General features: G+C 48.5%; 7 protein-coding genes across 7 annotated transcripts; 2 read left to right on the top strand and 5 right to left on the bottom strand.

The window, feature by feature from the left end:
• Positions 1-675: 675 nt before the first annotated feature.
• Aud_010173 (cation diffusion facilitator family transporter) lies at positions 676-2,268 on the bottom strand (the record flags this gene model as incomplete). Its single annotated transcript, XM_043295016.1, has 9 exons — positions 676-1,056; positions 1,105-1,184; positions 1,233-1,467; positions 1,518-1,621; positions 1,670-1,750; positions 1,797-1,944; positions 1,989-2,033; positions 2,083-2,132; positions 2,187-2,268. 9 exons carry the CDS (start codon positions 2,266-2,268, stop codon positions 676-678), a joined length of 1,206 nt encoding a protein of 401 aa, XP_043150951.1.
• A 1,153-nt stretch (positions 2,269-3,421) lies between these two features.
• On the bottom strand, positions 3,422-5,614 carry Aud_010172 (transcription factor domain-containing protein; the record flags this gene model as incomplete). Its single annotated transcript, XM_043295015.1, has 5 exons — positions 3,422-3,808; positions 3,867-4,215; positions 4,266-4,839; positions 4,885-5,295; positions 5,605-5,614. The coding sequence occupies 5 exons, from the start codon at positions 5,612-5,614 to the stop codon at positions 3,422-3,424; spliced, it is 1,731 nt and encodes a 576-aa protein (XP_043150950.1).
• Positions 5,615-6,084: 470 nt separating this feature from the next.
• On the bottom strand, positions 6,085-7,167 carry Aud_010171 (threonine aldolase family protein; the record flags this gene model as incomplete). The annotated part of the gene is made up of 1 exon (XM_043295014.1): positions 6,085-7,167. The coding sequence occupies one exon, from the start codon at positions 7,165-7,167 to the stop codon at positions 6,085-6,087; it is 1,083 nt and encodes a 360-aa protein (XP_043150949.1).
• A 1,959-nt stretch (positions 7,168-9,126) lies between these two features.
• Positions 9,127-9,792, bottom strand: Aud_010170 (uncharacterized protein; the record flags this gene model as incomplete). The annotated part of the gene is made up of 3 exons (XM_043295013.1): positions 9,127-9,363; positions 9,438-9,705; positions 9,758-9,792. 3 exons carry the CDS (start codon positions 9,790-9,792, stop codon positions 9,127-9,129), a joined length of 540 nt encoding a protein of 179 aa, XP_043150948.1.
• Positions 9,793-13,077: 3,285 nt separating this feature from the next.
• On the top strand, positions 13,078-13,758 carry Aud_010169 (uncharacterized protein; the record flags this gene model as incomplete). The annotated part of the gene is made up of 1 exon (XM_043295012.1): positions 13,078-13,758. One exon carries the CDS (start codon positions 13,078-13,080, stop codon positions 13,756-13,758), a length of 681 nt encoding a protein of 226 aa, XP_043150947.1.
• A 1,697-nt stretch (positions 13,759-15,455) lies between these two features.
• Positions 15,456-16,727, bottom strand: Aud_010168 (CaiB/BaiF CoA transferase family protein; the record flags this gene model as incomplete). The annotated part of the gene is made up of 1 exon (XM_043295011.1): positions 15,456-16,727. One exon carries the CDS (start codon positions 16,725-16,727, stop codon positions 15,456-15,458), a length of 1,272 nt encoding a protein of 423 aa, XP_043150946.1.
• A 226-nt stretch (positions 16,728-16,953) lies between these two features.
• Positions 16,954-18,317, top strand: Aud_010167 (acyl-CoA dehydrogenase family protein; the record flags this gene model as incomplete). Its single annotated transcript, XM_043295010.1, has 2 exons — positions 16,954-17,254; positions 17,308-18,317. 2 exons carry the CDS (start codon positions 16,954-16,956, stop codon positions 18,315-18,317), a joined length of 1,311 nt encoding a protein of 436 aa, XP_043150945.1.
• Positions 18,318-19,618: the final 1,301 nt, after the last annotated feature.

The raw sequence follows: 19,618 nt of genomic DNA, 5'->3' as shown, positions 1-19,618 counted from the left end.
CCATGCCCAAAAGGGAAATGAAAATAAGATACGAGCTATGCAACGGGGCTGTGTCGATCATCCCGCTGCCTGTATACGAGATTAGACAGCCATTATGACAATCGTAGCTGGCCAATGATTGAACGTGCTGGTTTCTGATGTCATTGATGAGGTTTCAAACATCGTTTTCGGCTGTGATCCGTCGTCTCTTGCCGTGGAGCTACTCTTTTTCGTCTCGGAGTTATTAGCTAGAGTCATAGTGTGTAACAGTCATGCTCGCATTTCCCAGCAACTATAGTCACTCTTGAGCAGATCAATTGTGACAATGCATATTCCTACGCTTACTTCAATAGATCATGCAGCTATGTCTTGTGTTATTGCATATGAGGAATCAGCGTGTTTGGCCGCCTTTCGTCGTTTCCAGCAAATACTGTCCGTCACAGGCTTACATCTCGGACAGGCGATTCTAATATTGTAATGAGTAACGATTCGCAATAAGGATAAGTAGTATAGTAGACACAAGATCAGACGCATATTAAAGGTAGGAGATGGTACGTTTTCCATCTACCACTATCCATGCGGTACGGATAGCGCGGAGATGACCTCACGACAAGCATCCCGAGTCCATAGTCTCATGATATCATGTAAACAACCATATAAACCATGCCCCTGGACATATTTCAATTGAAGTCAGAATCAGAGCGTTTTATCCCGACTGCAGCATGTGTACCCTTCACAGGCACTCCCACAATTGATCGAACATGTCTGAAGGGTTTCCGACGAACATCCAGAGTTGGGGTCGACAGCATGGCGCTTCTTGACTCCTCCCTCGACAGTCAACTCTGCGTTTTCCTGGCCCTGGATTGATCGATTGCTGCTGGGAATTGGACGGACATGCTCCGGCTGCAAGGTCGTGGAATGGATCCCGTACGCATGGAAGCACTCGTTGATAATCTTGGCCTTTTCCATAAAGTCGGCGATGAGTTCATCGGAGACTGCCAGATGCACCGATGCAAGAGTTTTTTCCTGGTTGAGTCGCCAGATATGGAGTTCATGGACGGACTCGACACCGGGAATCTAGAACCGAGTCAATTTTGTGCAGAAATACCCCGAATCAACACTCACGGCTTCAAGATCATGCTTGACATCGTCCGGGTCGACGCCTAGCGGAACGCTCTGCAGCAAAATGGTTCCGCTTTTCCTGACTATAATGAGTCAGTAGGAGCCTGTAGAGTCTGCCGGTGCCTATATACCTAGAGGAAGCGACGAGAGGAGGATCACGATCGCAATCGCCATGCTCACAGCAGGATCGGCATAGTATCTTCCCTCATATTTGGCCTTCCAGATCACCAACGCAGCAATAATTACCCCGACATTGTTCGCTGCATCACCTAGAACATGGATAAGGACACCCATCATTCCGAGATCATGGCCCTTCTTCGCTTGTGACTTGACATTGTGGCGGTGCTCGACGTGAGGACGCAGGACCTGATGAACGCTACTTAGCTGGGAAAGGTTACGGGCACACAGCGACGTACTCGACCGGAAAAGGAACTCCTGGGTTCGAGCCTAGACAAGGACGTTGAAAGCTCCAAGTCGTCATCGGATGAATCGGGTGTAATGCTTTCACCATGGTCGTGTTCTAATGAACTTAGTCCGGTACTCAATGCTCTTCTAGACGGGGGCGAACCATGCAGGAACAATCCACTGATCAAGTTCAAAGCCAATCCGACGCAGCCAATGATCAGCACAAGCTTGGGGTTTTCAATCCCTGTATGTGTCAGTACATTCTCATCCACCAGGGCCGAATACCATACGCTCTAACGACACAAAGCGATCGATAGATTGAAGAAAAATGCTGATTCCTAGCGACAGGAGAAAAACACCATTGAAAAAGGCACCCAATAATTGTGCGCGCTGCCAGCCGAAAGACAGCTCTTTAGGATATTTGCTGCGTTGGGAGATCTGACTCTTTAGTTTTACTCTCACACAGGGAGGAGCTTCGCTACCTTGAGTGCTACTAGCGCCACAATGAAGCCAACAAGATCATTCAGCTGCAGGTATATCAGTATCCCTTTCGCATCATCAACGTGTGCTACCAACGTAGTGGAATGCGTCTGCAACTAGGGCCAAAGAGCGGGTATAAAATCCAACTGAAATATTTCGTCAACCAGGCGGCCCCTGGAGATGCAGAAAGCAGACTTTACCTGCAATTTCTGCGAGGAAGAAAGACGCAGAAATGCTGATTACAAGAATCAGACGGTGTTCGCGTTTGAGATGGGAAAACATGATGGAACCAGATGATATTGATTGTGACAAAATATGTACAGAGGGAAAATCTGGAGACAAAGCAATTTTGGGCGTCAGGCTTCCTCAAGCTGCGGAATGGCTTGGAAAAGACGCGAGTCGCTTAGACACAGCCCAAAAATTTTCCTGTGTAGAAAAAAAAAAAACCGACGTGACACAGCGCAGCACGGCGACCTGGCAGGGTCGGACCTCGACCTCGGCTGAGGTCTCAGCTCGCCAGCGATGTCATAGGAGCGCACAAGGATCAAGCAGCAGAAATGCCTCAGAGCCATATCCATGCCAGACGCAGTGCATAGTCTGCAGTCCATACGGTCGACACTTGAATCCAACGCAGGCCAAATCGCCGAAAAGTGGAGAATTCCCTCGTCTATTGGCTGGGATTAGTCATAGTGGCCCAGGAAGCGACGCACAGGAGTGACTCATTCCGAACGAGCATGACAATTGGTTATAGCCAGTCTGGATGCAGGTCGGAGCCCGGGTCGGAACCCGTCGGGCCAAAATCAGTTGACCATGTTGGTGCCTCTGGGGGCCAGGAAGGTCAATCTCAGACATGTGAAGTGTGTACGGCTTCAATCTTGAATGTTAGTGTGGTCAGTAGCAGAGTGAACGATATCCCCAGCCAAGCAGTTCATCAAAGCCAGCCATGATGTTGATATTGTTGCTGTTGTAAAAAAATTTGTCATTTGGAGTGCCGGACCAATCCCAAGACGCGGATCACATCACGAGGTGACAAGAACGACTTGAACAGCGTAGAGTCAACACTTCATGTAAGAAAGCAGATGCAAAACCGCCTCAGTTCAGCTGCCTAGTTACGGAGCCGGTAGACGTCGTTGTCGAAGAGAAAAGGAAGAGGAGCGAGTCGAGTATATTTAACCAGACGAGGAATGAGTACCTTGGGGACTGCACAGGTCTTGGCTTCCCTTTACGGACAGGAATAAAAACCAGCCAACTGGTCACCTTCGATGATCTCCTCAAAATTGCCGCCATTTTGAATTCAATCGATGCTTCATCCTAGTGATAGATACTCCCTACAATATGATTATTAATAATGATATCTATTCCAGTTGATTACGCATCTCATCTGCCGCGACCTAGTTGAGTAGTTATTCCATTCTCAATCAAGCCTGCAATGCTTCTATGAACCAACCCCCAAAGACGGCCACGCAGTGTCCACCCCAGTATCAAAGCCCAAGGACCACGATTCATCAATGAATGGCCACTGGAGCATTTCCGCCTCTAGCTCATGAGGTTCACTCAAGGGCACTGCATCCATTCCCCCTGTCCCAGGATGACGACTATCATTCCCTAACGTTTGAGAATTATTCCGATTTCTAGTCGTTGTTGGCATATTCTCCTGCTCCAAAATAGGTTGGGACTCTTCCTGACGCGGTCGTACACTTCGAATGTCACCATATTCGTCCAAAGTTCCCGCGATTGTGAGATGACCCGCCCCGTCCCGAACGTGCATCTGATTATTTCTGGCTATCTCGTAGAATCGGTTGGCTTCCTGCACCGTTCGCCACTGTGTCTATCAGCAATCTGCCCTCAACGAGATACAACGCAGAAAGGTGGTTGCTCACCCAACTCTGTCCGACTGGCCAGTATTTGCTCAGTCGCTCGAGATATGACAAATTAGCTTTTTTCTCCTCCTCCGCTCGCTCGATCCCCCCAGGATATCGCTGCGGGCACACAGTCCCGTACATGTTGATATGGGCCGCAACAAAAATGCTGAAGCCAGAGTATGGTGTGATCACCGGTACTCCGGAGACTTCGAGGGCGGAAAGGATGCCGCCGATATTTTGCGCTGCTTCGAAGAGTTGCCGGATAGCCTGAGACTCATCCACATTATTCATGCCTTGCAGATCGTGCAGGAAGTCGGAGTGAGGCTTGAGACTGGACAAGAACTGATCCCGGAAGAGGAAGAGGATACTAAACTGTTATTGAAGCCGGGCAAGTGGGGCAGAAGGCTAGGGAAATACCTCATGAAATAGACGAGATTGATGTATGCGAACAGCTCGCCGTATCCCAAGGCAACATGCGCCTGCGCACTGGTGGCCGGGTATCGCACCGTCACGTCCTGCAGAAATCTCCACTCGTCCAGCTCCTCCTTCAAGCGCTGCCAGACTAGTCGTGGCGATGAAGGATCCTGAGGGAAGGTCAATGTCCGACCACGCCGACTCTCGTTCGCGAACCGCAGGATCCGCACGAAGATATCGAAGCCTCGGGTGACAATCGTCAGTCCATAGTCGATGGTTAGATTCCTCGACAACGGTGAATGCTTGCTCATATCGGACGGCATCAAGCGATGCGATGAAAGCCGACCGAAGTTGAAGTCCCGGTCGCTGGTCGGCAACGGAACTGATATCTGTCGAAAAGAAAGGGCGAAATGCTGGCGCGCTCCTGAACTGAGCTCGCAGTCTTGCGCGAAACAGCACCAGTACGTGCGAACTAGCTGCTCGTACTGAGTTTGGCTAGCCTGGAAGTCCTGCGGATTATGCTCCATGCTATCGTCGGCCGTCTTGAGGAGGGATTGGATCATGTACGTTGCCATTCCTGACATCATTAGCCTCGTATAGGGAGCTTGAGACGTGGACATACCACTGTACATCCAGGCCTTGTAGGGGCGACCGGACCCCCATTCGTAAAATGTGATCATCACTAGAGATTGCGCAAGATAGAGCGATGGAGCCTCGAACGCGCGATGCGCGAGCTGTTTACGAGCATATTCGGCATAGGTTTCGGCTGCTTCCAGACAGTGATCGGGCATGAATCTGACACATAATGACAGAAGAGCTGCAACAAAAACTGGATCAACAGAGGCAGGATTTGACGATAATTCTGCGATTAGGGACGGATAGTGGAGGAAATTGGCGACGGGAAATTTCTTGCGGTAGGTCTCGCATGCCGCAATGACGGTGGCTGAGGGCAAGGCCTCCACGGGATTCTTAGCGCACCATGGCGATGGATGGTCGGGTTGTGGTTCAGGAGGTAATGGTGGACTATTGAGAGCTGTTGTCGGTTCAGAGATCACCCCTCGCTGTCTCTGTGATTTCAATGTGTTTCTTTTTGATCTTCTTGACGGGGATGAATATGTGTCCGTCAACAGACAGCCGGTCAGTTTCGCCCGTTGACAGCGACGACAGGGTGGTTGGCCATCATGAATACATTTGACTTTTGCTTGACTATACAGAACAACAAGGATGATCAGCGAATCAATCCAGGTGCCAAGGTCCAGGCCATACTGGATTGGCTCATTTCGAGGTTATTCCCGATTTCCGAGGATAACCATACGGACTACAAGAGCAACAAGAGACATACCGGCAGCCATCGCAGGACACTGAAAGTCGCATTCTCAAGGGCCGTATTGACAAGATCAACTCATTGAGCTGACATTTTTTTCACTCCCTCAATTGAGATGATGATAATGTTCAAATGCAACCATGGACTGGTGGTTGTGTGGTCGGGAATGGTTCTGGTAGGTGATGATTTCATTTGGTGCGGAGATAACCAAAGACCTTCCAAATCGGGTAAAGCGCATTGGCAAGGGAAACTTCTTTTTGTAAAACTTGTTCTAGATCCATTCTAGCGCCATTCTAGCCTGCTATGGTGACCGGCGGATAGAAACAGCTAAGAGAATATTTCCTATGGTTGCGTTGTTCGACAACGGGGTAGTCTCAATATATATGCCGCTCTCTCTTTAATACCCCGCACCTCGGAGAATAAGAATGGTCATTAAGATTAATGCTAGGAAGGCTGTCTATCTCGCTAACTCATCACAAATGCTGTTGATCATATCCGTCATGCATCCAGCTCGGTCCATTGCTGTACCCAGCTATTAAACTTATCCACCTGAAGGGGATCCGTCGCCCACGAGGTCACAATGCGGACCACCGCACGTCCATCGTCGCGCTTCTCCCATATATAGAACCCAAACCGATCCTGCAGTCTGCGAACCACGCGCTCTGGTAGAATAGGAAATACTTGATTGGTCTCCGTCTGCGCTGCGAGGGTATACCCCAGCTTCTCAAAGTTGGCCGAGATCTTCGCTGCCATGTTGTTCGCATGCGTCGCCAGATCGAAAAACAGATGTGTCCGGAAGAGCTCGACAAACTGAATGCCCATCACACGGGACTTGGCCAGCAGAGCCCCGTGCTGTTTGAGATGGAAGACAAAGCCCTCGGCCAGATGCTGCTTGACGACAATCGCCTCACCCAGCAGTGCTCCCATCTTGGTCCCGCCAATCCAGAAGATATCGGTGAGGTCGACCATATCACGCAAGGTCAGGTCATTGTTTTTTGCGCTCAGTGCTACTCCCAATCGTGCACCGTCAACCAGGATGAGCAATCTAAGGCGTTTGCAAACTGCCGAGAGGGCTGACAGTTCGGCCTTTGTGTAGATCGTTCCCAGCTCCGTCGCGTTGGAGATGTACACTAGCCGCGGCTTGGCCATGTGCGGAAAGAATTGATTCTGCTGGAATACGCGCTCCAGGTTCTCCGGGGTCATTTTCCCGTTTACTCCGGGGACTAGGATCATCTTGTGCCCTGTAGCTTCGATCGCACCAGCTTCCTTGGTGACAATATGCCCCGATTCCACAGCCATGACGGCTTCGTAGGGCCGTAAACAGCTGGCAATCGAGATTAAATTGGCCGATGTGCCGCTGGGGACAAAATGAATGGCAACTTCATCCTCGCTGGTGTTGAGCTTCTCCCGGATCAGCCGTCGGGCTTCATTGCTGAACTCGTCTGTCCCGTAGGACGATTGTTGTGCGGTGTTTGTCAGTAACAGAGATTCTAGAATCTGCGGATGAGCTCCCTCGCTGTAGTCATCGATAAAATTGTATCGAGGAGGGAGGTCCGTGTCACTGATATCCGACGCCGGCATTTTGCTGAAAGATGCGGGACTTTATATGATAATAGGGATCAAGAACTGGAATTAATGCAAGAATGCCAGAAAAGTAAGAGGAACCAAGTGAGTCATCTTGCCTGGATCCCCTGAAATATATCCCCTTATCTCTGTGGGAAAACTTGACTCGGTAGCGGGGATACGCGGCCGTCTCGGGAATAATCCGACTTCGGGAATCCGCAGTGGGGATTTCTATTAGCAATCACCTGGTATCTTTCCCGAGCTTCGGGAATCCCGGGCTTAGTAATAGTGACTGCTATTCTGCAGAAGGTGTACAGTTGGCATATGATGTTGCACTGGAATAGCGGTAATTGCTAAGAAAATTGATTGCGTGGATTCTGGTCTCTTTTCCAGAAGTAGTTTATTCCACAAAGTACGAGTAGATCAATATCACAGGCGGCATGCGGTAGCTTGATGTAGATATGGCTTGGATCCACCTAATCATGCTGCCCAGAATACGAGCACTGTTGACAAGCCATTGACCTATCATGTCTTACTGATGTACAACATCACTATCTTTAAATCATCATCTGCTGTGCTGGTCCTTTTACCCCGCATGGCCTAACTCACTTGTTCTTCACGGCATCTTCTGCAGTCCTTAAGCTTGGTGTTACATCCTATTATCTAAGATTAAACCTTCCGTCACAGAAAAATACAGTATAGCAGCAGGTCAACATGCACTTGTCTTTGGTCTTCCAGGCATCTCTGGCTTGGCTGTACCACGGAATTCACCTTTGAAGAACGTTTCCATTGCGCCCAGCTTGAGTTGCTTTACGAACTATCAAAAAACAGCATTCTACCCTACTTTGACGTGCGACTAGTTTATCATCAGAGAAAACGATACAGAAACTCCAAATTTCTGCAGATGGACCGAATCCGCTTGTGACGGTGATGTCTCCACAACATCCGTGTAGTCATCCGTGGAGTTAAAAAGACCGTGTCATTCATTTGCCGCTGTGATGTCTGTTGGCAGGGGAGATGCTCGTTGTGATGAATCGGTCCTCTTCCCCAAAACATCTCCCTGAGTCGCTAGCGTCTTTGGGGCATTAGCGTCGGGAATATGCTCTGCCGCATGACTTCTTTCACCTGTATCAGTTTGCATCTGTACGACAGGAGCATCCGAAAGCCGTAATATCCGAGCAGTACTATCGTCTAGACATCGGAAAAGCAGGTCTATACCCCGTTTTTCAGATCCCATGACTTCTGCAGCTCCTGCAACGCTATCCACAATCCAACAAGCATGCATAGGAGGGTGAGTTGGATAGGTGGTGGATCAACCCGTATTCACTCCACGGCTGGTCTAGACCTGAGGCAGCAGCTGTATGGGTTGAATATTAAATCAGTCTGCTCTCCATGTGTTTGTAGTTCCATGGTTAGGGATTATGCAGACGATTTCGGCATCAAATGAATGAATCTGACCCAGGCGTAGGTTATTGACCATAGTTAAGTCAGTTGTTATTCTGTCAGTCATTACTCTTATTCGGCACCACCACTGTTTTCCTCTTATTTATCGCTTATTTGAAAAGCGGCGCGAATTTACATTCGGCGTCAAACCCCACCGTGGCTTACAGGCAGTAGTATTTCCCTGATTGGGCTCTTCCTTGTTACATCATTAGGTACTCTTGATAGATGACTCCTATTTCCTCCCTTTGCATCTGACACCTTTTATTTCTACGGGTTCCAGAAGAATACAAGCCAAATTATTAAAGACTATTCTCCTCAGTGTCATGGATGGGTATGATCAATCCAACACTTGGTTGAAAGCGATCTCTCAGCATTCGTGCCGAGCAACACTAAAACAAAATCAACCCAATAAGCATAAATAAAAGCAAAGAAGAGCCTTCCTTTCACTTAGAGAGGCCACATCCTACATCACTGAACATGTCACTCGACCTCTTCTCGTCTCTCTTCCCCCAACCCAATCCAGTGTGCTTCCGTTTATGTCTCGCCTGTCTCCACCATTCGGCGATTATAGCCACCGATATATCGTGTACGAAAGCCAACAAACACCAAGATCAAAGTTGTAATGAGCTCAGGTAGAAGCTCAAGGACAGTACGAATGGCTAAGGAGCCAGTCACCGGATTCAGGTTTCGTTTCTGGGTTGACTCCGCGATCAGTCCGTACAAAACCCGGATACCGACAAACACCATCGCTAGGAGCACGCCGTGGAGGAGCTAGTATTTAAGGCATTAGCACTGGTGACGGCACACTGACTTGCAGAATTCTCTCATGTTAGGGTAAAGTCTACCAGTTTGCCTTCCATCACCCCTGGAATGGTCTTCTCGCTGCAGTCCTTCAATGTCCACAATGCCCAGATGGTCAATATTGCCCAACATGCCTCGAGCAACGCCATTCCAACGTCAAGATTCGTCTGATTGCTCGCTTTTGCGTTTTTTTCCGCCAGGCCGCCGGCTCCTGTGCCAACCATGGCAACTCCGGTCGCAACGATCACATGGACGAAGGCCATGAATGCGTATTCTAAACGTTTGTTCAAGTTCCGATTGCGGTACACCCTTCTGCTCAGGCAAGTCAGTAATGTCATGCTGTTCTCCTAAGATGATGACGCACGCTTCATGTAGTATCCCATCTAGAGCAAGCAGCATGGGCGAGATTCCAACGCTTGAAATTATCCTTGCCCCGGAGCCGCTATTGTGAATGGAGAGGGCACAGCCGGTGATCCGCAATATACAAAACGCCAGCAGATAGCCCCAGCCTAACAACCCCCATCGATGATGACACAGTGTCAGATACAACACTGGACATACGAGAACCGAGTAGATGGCGAGTTGAGCGACGGAATCTGCACTCATACTCTGTATGGGGGAGGAGGCTGTGCGGGGACAGAGGAAGGAGAATAGTCGTAAGGGGTATAATAATTCCCTTCCTTTGTCTGGTTTTCTCTGCGATTTCTGCGATATTTCGATCCGAGGACACAAACTATGATGGAAGAGACAAGCAGGAACAGGATTCTCATGGTAAGACAATTGTGATGCAGAAGATCTGCTGGGTTGCTCTACTTGTCAGAATAGGGTGACAAAGGACGAAATGTACATCATAGTTTATATTAATCTATCCATGGCCTTTCATCCAGTTTATCTGACTTTTCGACTTCTCTTTATCAACCTTAAATGATTTGGTGGTGGTTGGCGACTACTAAACGATACCGAGAATCCCTGTCGCATCCTCTTTTATAAACGCCCAATAAGAAGTGGAATACCCTCAGATAGCGGCTTTGTGGCCATATTCATGGACAACGAGAGGCAGAAGTATAGTTATAATAGTTGTACGCATTCCCAACACATGGGCCAGATTTTCATTGGCCTCCTTACGCATATGTAGAGGAGTAGCGCGAATACCCTTCATGCCCCAGACGGGCAGGCATATTGAGATCATCCAGCTCTTGAGGCACGTCATTTAGTAAATGCTAAAGGGGTAGTAAGGTCAAGACTAAGCCAAACCTGTAACCCACTGGTGTAAAGCTTCATATCCTGTCCCACCTGTCCGGTCTAGGCGTCAGAAATGATAATAGGCTTCATATATAATACTTTAAAGAATACAAAACTGTTCTGATAAAAATAATCAACTAGAACTTATCCAAGTAACTAGACTCTATAGAATCCCAGAATCCCTTCCAGTAGTAGTCATCGTCAAATATTTGTAGCACATGAGGTCAGGGATGGGAAGATCTTTCCAACCAGTAGGATATTGTTCAAGCCTCCGCGGAATACTGATATTCGAATCGATAAAAGTGTTTTCGGTCGGTCTCGTACTGTGAATCAGCAAGCCGCAGCTTCCAATAATGATTAAGGGCGACCAGGTCGATGACACCTTTCTCTGGACGCCGGCCCCTCTCAATATTCGTCTGCTCAACAATCTCATCAATAATCCTGATATTCGATTTGGCATTTTGGACACGGTCAGGGACTTTTCCGAATATGTCTAAGCCATTTAATACACATGCTGAGAGAAGCTTGCAAGCAGCTCTATGTGAAGCGTAGTGTACGTCTTCCAGGTATTCCTAGATTCGTGGCCCGTCTTTTGGAGATATTGGGAATCTGGTCTCCGGAGACGCCGTAAGGCAGGCTTCTGAAGCTTAATTACTGAACATGTTAGCTGGAGCAAAGGATTGGGATTGTGACTGTGTATACTTACAACGGAACTTCGCGTTCGTTCCATATGCGGTGTACCAATGAAAGCATTTAGATCCAACAGGCTTAGAACCATCTTGTACACCTGAAATATTTCTGATTCAAGGCAGCCGAAGCACAAAAGTAGGCGTTCCAGAGCCTCAGGGGATGCGTTTAAGATGAATTTAAGAATGGATAGACGGTGTGAATGAGAGATCACAATCCAGCTAGATCCTCTTTTATCATCTTCAGCTGCATTGCATATGTTGATGCTAGCCACTATATCATCCATTACGGTACGGGAGAGTCAAAATCCTGAGGGAGTAATAGAAACGGATTCAGTATCGATAGGAATAGTGAGTCTATTCAAGTATTATTCGGAGCGCAACAGTTCGGCATATGCCACGAAATTCTCCTTGACGCCACAGTTCCCTATGGCCATGAACATAAATGAGGTTCGATAACACGCGGTGCTTGAGCAAGAAGACAAAATCCATAGCCGAGCTACGGAATGGTGCAGGATATCCCCAAAGGCTATAGGGACATCGTCATGACTCTCTAGGTTGCCACCACCATCAACATAATCCGCAAGTCGTCCAAGATACGGGCTTCTGAACTTATAGTGCTTCTTGTCCGTAGAGTCATCCCAGCAACAGTGGGATTTTAAAGCACACGAGCGAACTTTGCATCGCATCAGCCCATATACAAGATTCCAACTTGAGGGCCGTCCAGTTCTCTCTTCTTCCGCATCGATCTGCTCCTGACGTTCAGCGAGCATTTTTCCTGGTCGCCGACACACGGCTCCTTTTGTCGCCTCTTCCTGACGTAGACATATGGATGCCATCATTATCCTGCCCATAGTTGAAGGCAATAGTTACCTTGAGCCTCTTTCCAAGCGAAGCAGATTGCTCCATTTACGCAGTTGCTTCTCCACTGGTATCCAATCAATGTTAGTAGAGCTGCAGAATCACTCGAGAGGGCTATGCGTTCGGTCGTTAACTGATACCGTAATTGCTGTGCCTTCAGACCGAACCCTCTGGTGGCGCTTTCTCTTAGTTTGCAACATATTTTCAAGGTCTGCTTTCGGAAACTGCTCCCAGTAATCACTGGGAGCTACAACCAAATCCTTTTCAATCACACTACCCACTTTCTTGGTGTTTAGTGTAAGTTGTCATTCGCTGGTGTAGCGAACATATCTTGGTGGTTGCCAGATTTTAGCGCGTCCAACCCGACTACTTTGTTAAAAAGGCGCGACCCGAACCGCCAAGCAGTCAACATCCGCTGGATGACCATGACCACCTCGAAATCCAGGGCGATAACGCCCGAACCGTCGATCATCTTATCATGCAGACTCCATAGTCTACGAAGTTCCATCACGCCTGTGTCCTTCAGCGCTTGCTCTGGCAGGAGGCTTAGGCCCGCACCGTTGCCATTCTGGGTCCCCACCAATGAGATAGCACAAGGACACGAGGAAAGGGCAGAGATCAACAGCGAACGGGACTAACACGAGGATTCGGTATCTTATTGAAATTTTCTTTCAGCCTCAACCTCCAAACCCAGTTGTATTTTGCGAGTCTCCCGTCTGGTCTTCATCGGATTTGAGCAAGGTACAGTTTCCCCCCAGCTCCTCTAAGGTCACGTGCTCAACAGCATTAGGCTGGATTCTCTCGTCTTTCTTATCGAAGTGTCTGGTAAACACTACAGCCGAGTTCTCTCTATAAACTAGGGAAGTTTTGCATTTGCGATTCAAGCCTCCATACGATGACCGATATTCGCACCCGCTTTGAGCGCCTCTTCATCACCCTGCGCCAAACACCACATATCGAAGTGCTTGATGCTGAAATCGGCCCACCCACAAGCGAGGAGGAAATCCAGGCCGTTCTACAAAGCACAAAGGGCCAACTACCCACGGGCGTGGAGACCTTTTATCGTGCCGTGGGCTGGGTGAGCTTGGAATGGCGTCACACGGTGCAGGAGATCGCGGCAGGTGACATGAGCGATCAGGGTTTTATTAGGATTCTACCTATAAAGGAGGTGTTTGACGAGTGGGAAGGAATCATATGGTTGGCAGAAAGTGAGGGCGAGAGCGACGATGATGATGAAGTCGCTGAGCGTCAGGGGTTCCGCTCTGTGAAACCATTTGACATGTTTGTGCCGGAGGCATGCGTTGCGTTCCTCCAGCCACCTCCTTGCCGTGGCGGCCGCGTCAACTCGTGGGGTCCGCCCAGTGAACACGTTGCTTTTCATTATTGTGGGGAAGAGCTCTACAAGACGCGATACTCATTCAACGAATATATTGATAGACTGCTCGCCTCACGAGGTTTCTGGTACTGGCCCCAAACCCTGTGTACTGAAACACAGGACAAGGAGGAAACACAGGACTTTCGGAAGAAGATGCCGCTGCTTTTTGATGATTACGATGGGGAGTTGTTTCAACCTTGAGTATGAAGGTACATTCGAAAATCTTCCGCATCGCATTGAGCTGATTTCGAGACTTACTGTATCGTACTCCGTATCAGAGTCAGCATCGCATCATGACCGCCATTCAGACCATAGGGAAGGAAATTTGCTTCGAATATGTGAAGACTCACTTCCCAGAAATATCGGCTGGGAAATAATGGATTGCCCAGAGTTAAACGAGTTAAACAGAGTCACCAAAGATACTATTAAAACTTTCCATTACAAGGCCAGAATTTACCATGCGCTCCAAACTCTGCAGGAGTACGCTGTCCCTATCTATCTTAAAGATATCTATCTGCGGCAGGACATATACTACTAGCCAACCCATGCAATTATGCATATGTGCTTGATGGCCCTGGGGTGGAAAGGTGCTAAAGGAAGACCATTATTCCTTCTTTAAGAATGAAATTGACTGAACAAGGTTCGAACTCGCTCAGCGATGCTGGCATTGAGCATCTTGACAAGCACGCCCCTAACATACTGTAGAATGACGAGGTGCAGCATGTCATGCTCATTGACTTAGGCTGTGCAAAGGTCACTTAGAGGCAGAAATCATCGGGACTCAAGCAGCATTCATCAAAGTCTAAGGGGCAGAAGATAGCTATGCGTTATAAGGTCATTGTCTAGGTCACCTAAGTCGCATTATTTGCGTGAGATGGCTGCAGTAGAGGAAGCACAGATCTCCAGTGCCGTGGACTGTACGTTTCCCCAGAGGTTGACTTTCCTGATCAAAATTCAAACTGATATATAAACTTGTATACAAATAGACATTGATTTGTGGGCAATGTGTACTTCAGTTACACTAGTGCTTGGAACATATTGATGGTCCAGCCTTTATTGAAGGACGCTTAGTAGACGTATGCCTAATTAGGGACCATAGCAATAGTGTTCACAGGCTAGCATGACCGTCAACAGTGCCTCATGTACGATGCTTTGAAGGATACGAACCTGTTCTGATCATATCAATCAACTGGGATTCATCCAAGCAACCAGGCTCAACAGAATTCCAGAATCCCTTCCAGTAGTAGTCATCGTCAAATTTATAGCACATAAGGCCAGAGATAGGGAGATTTTTCCATCCAAAGGGATACTGTTCAAGTGTCCGCGCAATACTGATATACAAATTGAGAAAATTTTGCTTCACAAGGTAGATATAGTTCTTAGTAGTCTCGGCGAGATCATCCTCAACCTTTGGCTCTGATTGCTGAACAAAGCTATTCCAGTCAATATCAGTCTTTGTTTTGCTTCGAGCCATTGGGAGTGAATAAGGCTGCAGGCAGTCTGATCAAGATACACGATATTAGAGTCTCCGAACATGTTGAAGAGCGACATCCTGAGAAGGAAGAGGAAGGTCCTTTTATCTTTTTTCCTTTGGTCCTTAATGCTCTGCTATTGCTTCCTGTGATCATGGTGTACGCGCTGGGCTGTCTCAAGAAGTCTACTACAATGCGACCGGCGCTAGGACTAAGTAAGTGAAGCCTTTCTCATAAAGCAGCGATTCACAGCGCGGAAAGGCCACAGTTTCTGGCGCAAAAGCCACGCACAACCGTATCCTTTCCGTCGTCACCCAGACTTACTCCGTACACAGTAGCACGAGCGGTTAAACTCGAGTATCAAACTCATGGCCCGCTTGATCTTGACACAACTACCCCGCTCGATATGCAAATCATAAGAAGTCACTAGTCTAGGTCCGTATCAATCCCCAATTCAGCTAATATGGCCTCATTATGCTCTCCGACCTCTGGCACTGCACCCATCTGGGCTTCAAACCCCTCTGGCCCCATTCCCGGAGGAAACAGCGCTGGCACAGTCCCCGCAGAGGTCTGTATCTGTGTCCAGCGCTGCCTGGCTCTCAACTGCGGATGGTTCCATACGCCTTGCATATCATTCACGCTGGCATTCGCAATACCCGCCTCATCCAGGCGCTGTAATATTCCCTCGGCAGAGTAAGATGCGAACACGTTACAGATTGTCTCCCTCAATACAGCCCGATTCTTCACCCGCAAGGAATTATTACAGAAGCGCTCATCCATCGCCATCTCCGGCCTCTCCAGCACGATCTCGCAAAACCTAGCCCACTCCCGCTCATTCTGAATCCCCAGCATGACCGTGCCCTTACCCGTTTCGAATGGTCCATACGGATAGATCGCCGCATGCGACGCGCCCGCAGGGGTTGGGCCCGGCTGGTCCCCGTAGGTATAGTACATGGGAAATCCCATCCACTCGACCATGCTCTCCAGCATGGAGATATCAATATTGCGTCCACGGCGCTCGGGGTCCTTCTCACGCTCGAACAATGCAGCAAGGATATTTGAGTAAGCGTAGCTGCCCGCGCAGATGTCCGCAATCGAGATGCCGACTTTTGCAGGCTCGGTACCCGTGCCCGTGACGGAGAGCAGACCCGCTTCGCTCTGAATGAGGAGATCATACGCTTTCTTGTCGCGGTAAGGTCCATCCGGCCCGTAGCCGGAGATGTTGCAGACGATCAGAGAGGGATGCTTTTCCGATAAGTCTGCGAATGACAGGCCTAGTCGGGCACTTGCTCCTGGGGCGAGGTTTTGGACTAGGACGTCTGCGCATGAGAGTAGTCGCATGAGTATGTGATAGTCGCTGGGATTCTTGACATCGAGGGCCAGGCTTTCCTTTGACCGGTTGGTCCAGACAAAGTGCGAAGAGAGGCCGTTGACGCGAGTGTCATAGTTGCGGGCAAAGTCGCCCACCTTAGGTCGTTCGATTTTGATGACGCGAGCGCCGAGATCAGCCAGTTGGCGGGTGCAGAATGGTGCTGCAATGGCTTGTTCGAGACTGACAACTGTGATGCCGGACAAAGGGCCTTTCTTTTTCTGGCGTCTGGTGTTGTTCTGTGTGGCGGGGGTGTTTGTTGACGAATTGCGGTGGATGATCAGGAATTGTCGAGGCAGAGCCCGTACAGAGGGTCGAACAATAGCCATTATGCGTCGATATTCATTTCTTAAAGCCATACGGCTATTTATTACTTCACATAAGGAGATCAGGATGCTCCCCGAACTCCAAATGATCGTCATCTGGGATGTGCGGGGTCTGCGGTTAACTTGCCGGTTAACGGCTATGGCGGTTACACGGCATGATTTTCTCGCATGTTTATATGGTCAGTTCTCAGCCTCGAAAGAACGAAGATTTATAGGTCGAAGATTAAAAATGTCGTATCTGGCCAGAAGAGCATTTCGTCATAGGATATCAGCTGTCCGACTGCAACGGCCGCTCGTCCGATCGCGTTTCTCAACCTCGGCGCGTCGGCCACTGATGGAACTGACGGGCTTTACTGAAGAACAACTCACTGTCCGCGACGCCATCTCAGCAATCACTTATAAATTTCCCAACACCTACTGGCAGGAATGTGATCAGAATGAGCGCGATCCCAAAGAGTTCCATGCCGCACTAGCCAAGGATGGATGGTTGGGAATTGCTTTGCCGGAGCAATTGGGAGGTGCTGGATTGGGTCAGTACATCATGTCCAATGTAGCCAGAGACTAGTCTACTGACTGTGAACAGGAATCTCGGAAGCTACAATGATGATGCAGACCATTACTCAATCCGGTGCAGGAATGGCCGGTGCTCAGGCCATCCATGCCAATGTGTATGCAACACAGCCGCTGGCCAAATTCGGCACCAAGGAGCAGCTCGAGGAGACGATTCCCAAAATCATCAATGGAACATGGCGGACCTGCTTCGGCGTCACAGAGCCTAACACGGGCCTAGAGACGTTGAAGCTCAAAACCACCGCCATCAAAAATGCTTCCGGTGATTCCTACTCGGTCACCGGGCAAAAGATCTGGATCACCTGTGCACAAGTCGCGTCCAAGATGATTCTGCTCGCGCGGACAACCCCCGTCGAAGAAGTAAAGAGATCCACGCACGGTTTATCAATGTTCTGCATTGACCTTGACCGCGACAAACCCGGTCTGGACATGCGCAAGATCAAGAAAATGGGCGGTCGCGCCGTTGACGCCAACGAGGTCTTCTTCGACAACTACCAGATCCCCGCAAACACGCTGGTAGGAGAAGAAAATGAAGGGTTCAGGATCATCCTCCACGGAATGAACGCAGAACGGTGTTTGTTGGCCGGTGAGGCGCTAGGTCTGGGGTATGCGGCGCTCGAGCGCGCGACGCAATACGCCAACGACCGCGTTGTATTCGGACGTCCCATCGGACAGAATCAGGGTATCGCACATCCGCTGGCAGATGCGTATATGAAGCTAGAAGCGGCCAAGTTGGCGACTTACCATGCTGCGCGGTTGTATGATGCCTCGCGAACGGATAGTTCGATTCCGTTCCATTCGGTCGGGGTGGCTTGTAACAGCGCCAAGTACCTTGCTGCTGAGGCAGCATTCACGGCGTGTGAAAGGGCTGTTCTGACCCATGGAGGAATGGGTTACGCCATGGAGTATGATGTTGAGCGGTATCTGAGGGAATGTTTTGTTCCTCGGATTGCCCCGGTGAGTCGGGAGATGATCTTGAATTATGTCAGTGAAAAGGTGCTGCAATTACCGAGGAGCTATTAGATTGCGAGAATGAGTGTAAATTCACTCCATACAAAGCCTACTTCTCAAGGCTTGAACTTCTTCGGCGATCTGAATGCCATTCAAGCATCCCAGCAGACCATAATGTATTCCTCAGTGACAGATACAGAAACACGAAGTTCTCGTGGTGCATCTGTAACCGCCCTCCTAATTTATGTCGCTACATATTAGCAAAAGTTAATATATTAGAGTATGAGATCACTGACCCCCTACATCCATCTACCCAAAGTTGACGCAGTTTGAGCAAATTGAAGGGTTAGAGAGGTGGGATGGGACATAGACCGACCGACACCTCAGGCACCAAACCCAATAACGTATTTCCCCACCGAGTCGGCCACACCACCGAGTCGGCCACCTCTTCAAAAATCTACGCGTTTTATGCACTACTCAATTCAACTATCTACCATGCCTCCAAAATTGTGTCAAAATTTAAGAAATTCAGCAGAATGGGAGAGAAGTCTCCTGCTTGCTATTTCTGCTTTAAAAAATCAAGAAATCTGCAACATTTATGAAGCAGCACGTATCTATAATGTGCCTTGTTCTACCTTGCAAGATCGACTACGCGGAAAGACAACATGCTCAGAGACACGCGCTAATAGTTATAAACTGACTCAAAATGAAGAGGAATCACTTATACAATGGATTCTATCACTAATTTAACGCGGAGCGCCTCCCTGACCATCCTATATATAAGAAATGGCTGATATTCTTCTTACTGCGCGCGGTACAACACCTATTCAGAAAGTTAGAAAGAACTAGGTCTCTAAGTTCATTAAACAACGTAATGAACTAAAAACACGCTATACCCAACGCTATAATTATCAATGAGCGAAATGCGAAGACCCTAAGATAATCAAAGAGTAGTTTAATCATGTATAAATCACTATAATGCAACATGGGATTGCACAGGAGGATATCTATAATTTTAATAAGACTAGCTTCGCTATAGGCCTAGTAGCTACTGCTTAAGTAGTTACTAGAGCTAATTACTATGGAAAAGCCTCTCTTATACAGCCAGGCAATCAGGAATAGGTGACTTTAATTAAATACATTAATTCTACTGGTTGGGCACTTCCTCCATGCATTATCTTCAAAGGAAAGGTCCATATAGAGGGTTAGTATCAAGATTTTAAGCTTCCACGCGATAGCAGAATTAAAGTTAGTCCTAATAGATGGACTACTGATGAGATAGGCCTTCACTGGCTTAAAAATCTCTTTATTCCTGCTACTTCTAGTCGTACGACTGGGAAATATCATCTTTTAATTCTTGATGGCCATGGCAG

This window comes from Aspergillus udagawae, assembly GCF_001078395.1.
Source record: "Aspergillus udagawae IFM 46973 DNA, scaffold_8, whole genome shotgun sequence".
Lineage (NCBI taxonomy): Eukaryota > Fungi > Ascomycota > Eurotiomycetes > Eurotiales > Aspergillaceae > Aspergillus > Aspergillus udagawae.
The sequence above is the reverse complement of the archived record's forward strand: the minus strand, read 5'-3'. Positions and strand labels throughout refer to the sequence as shown.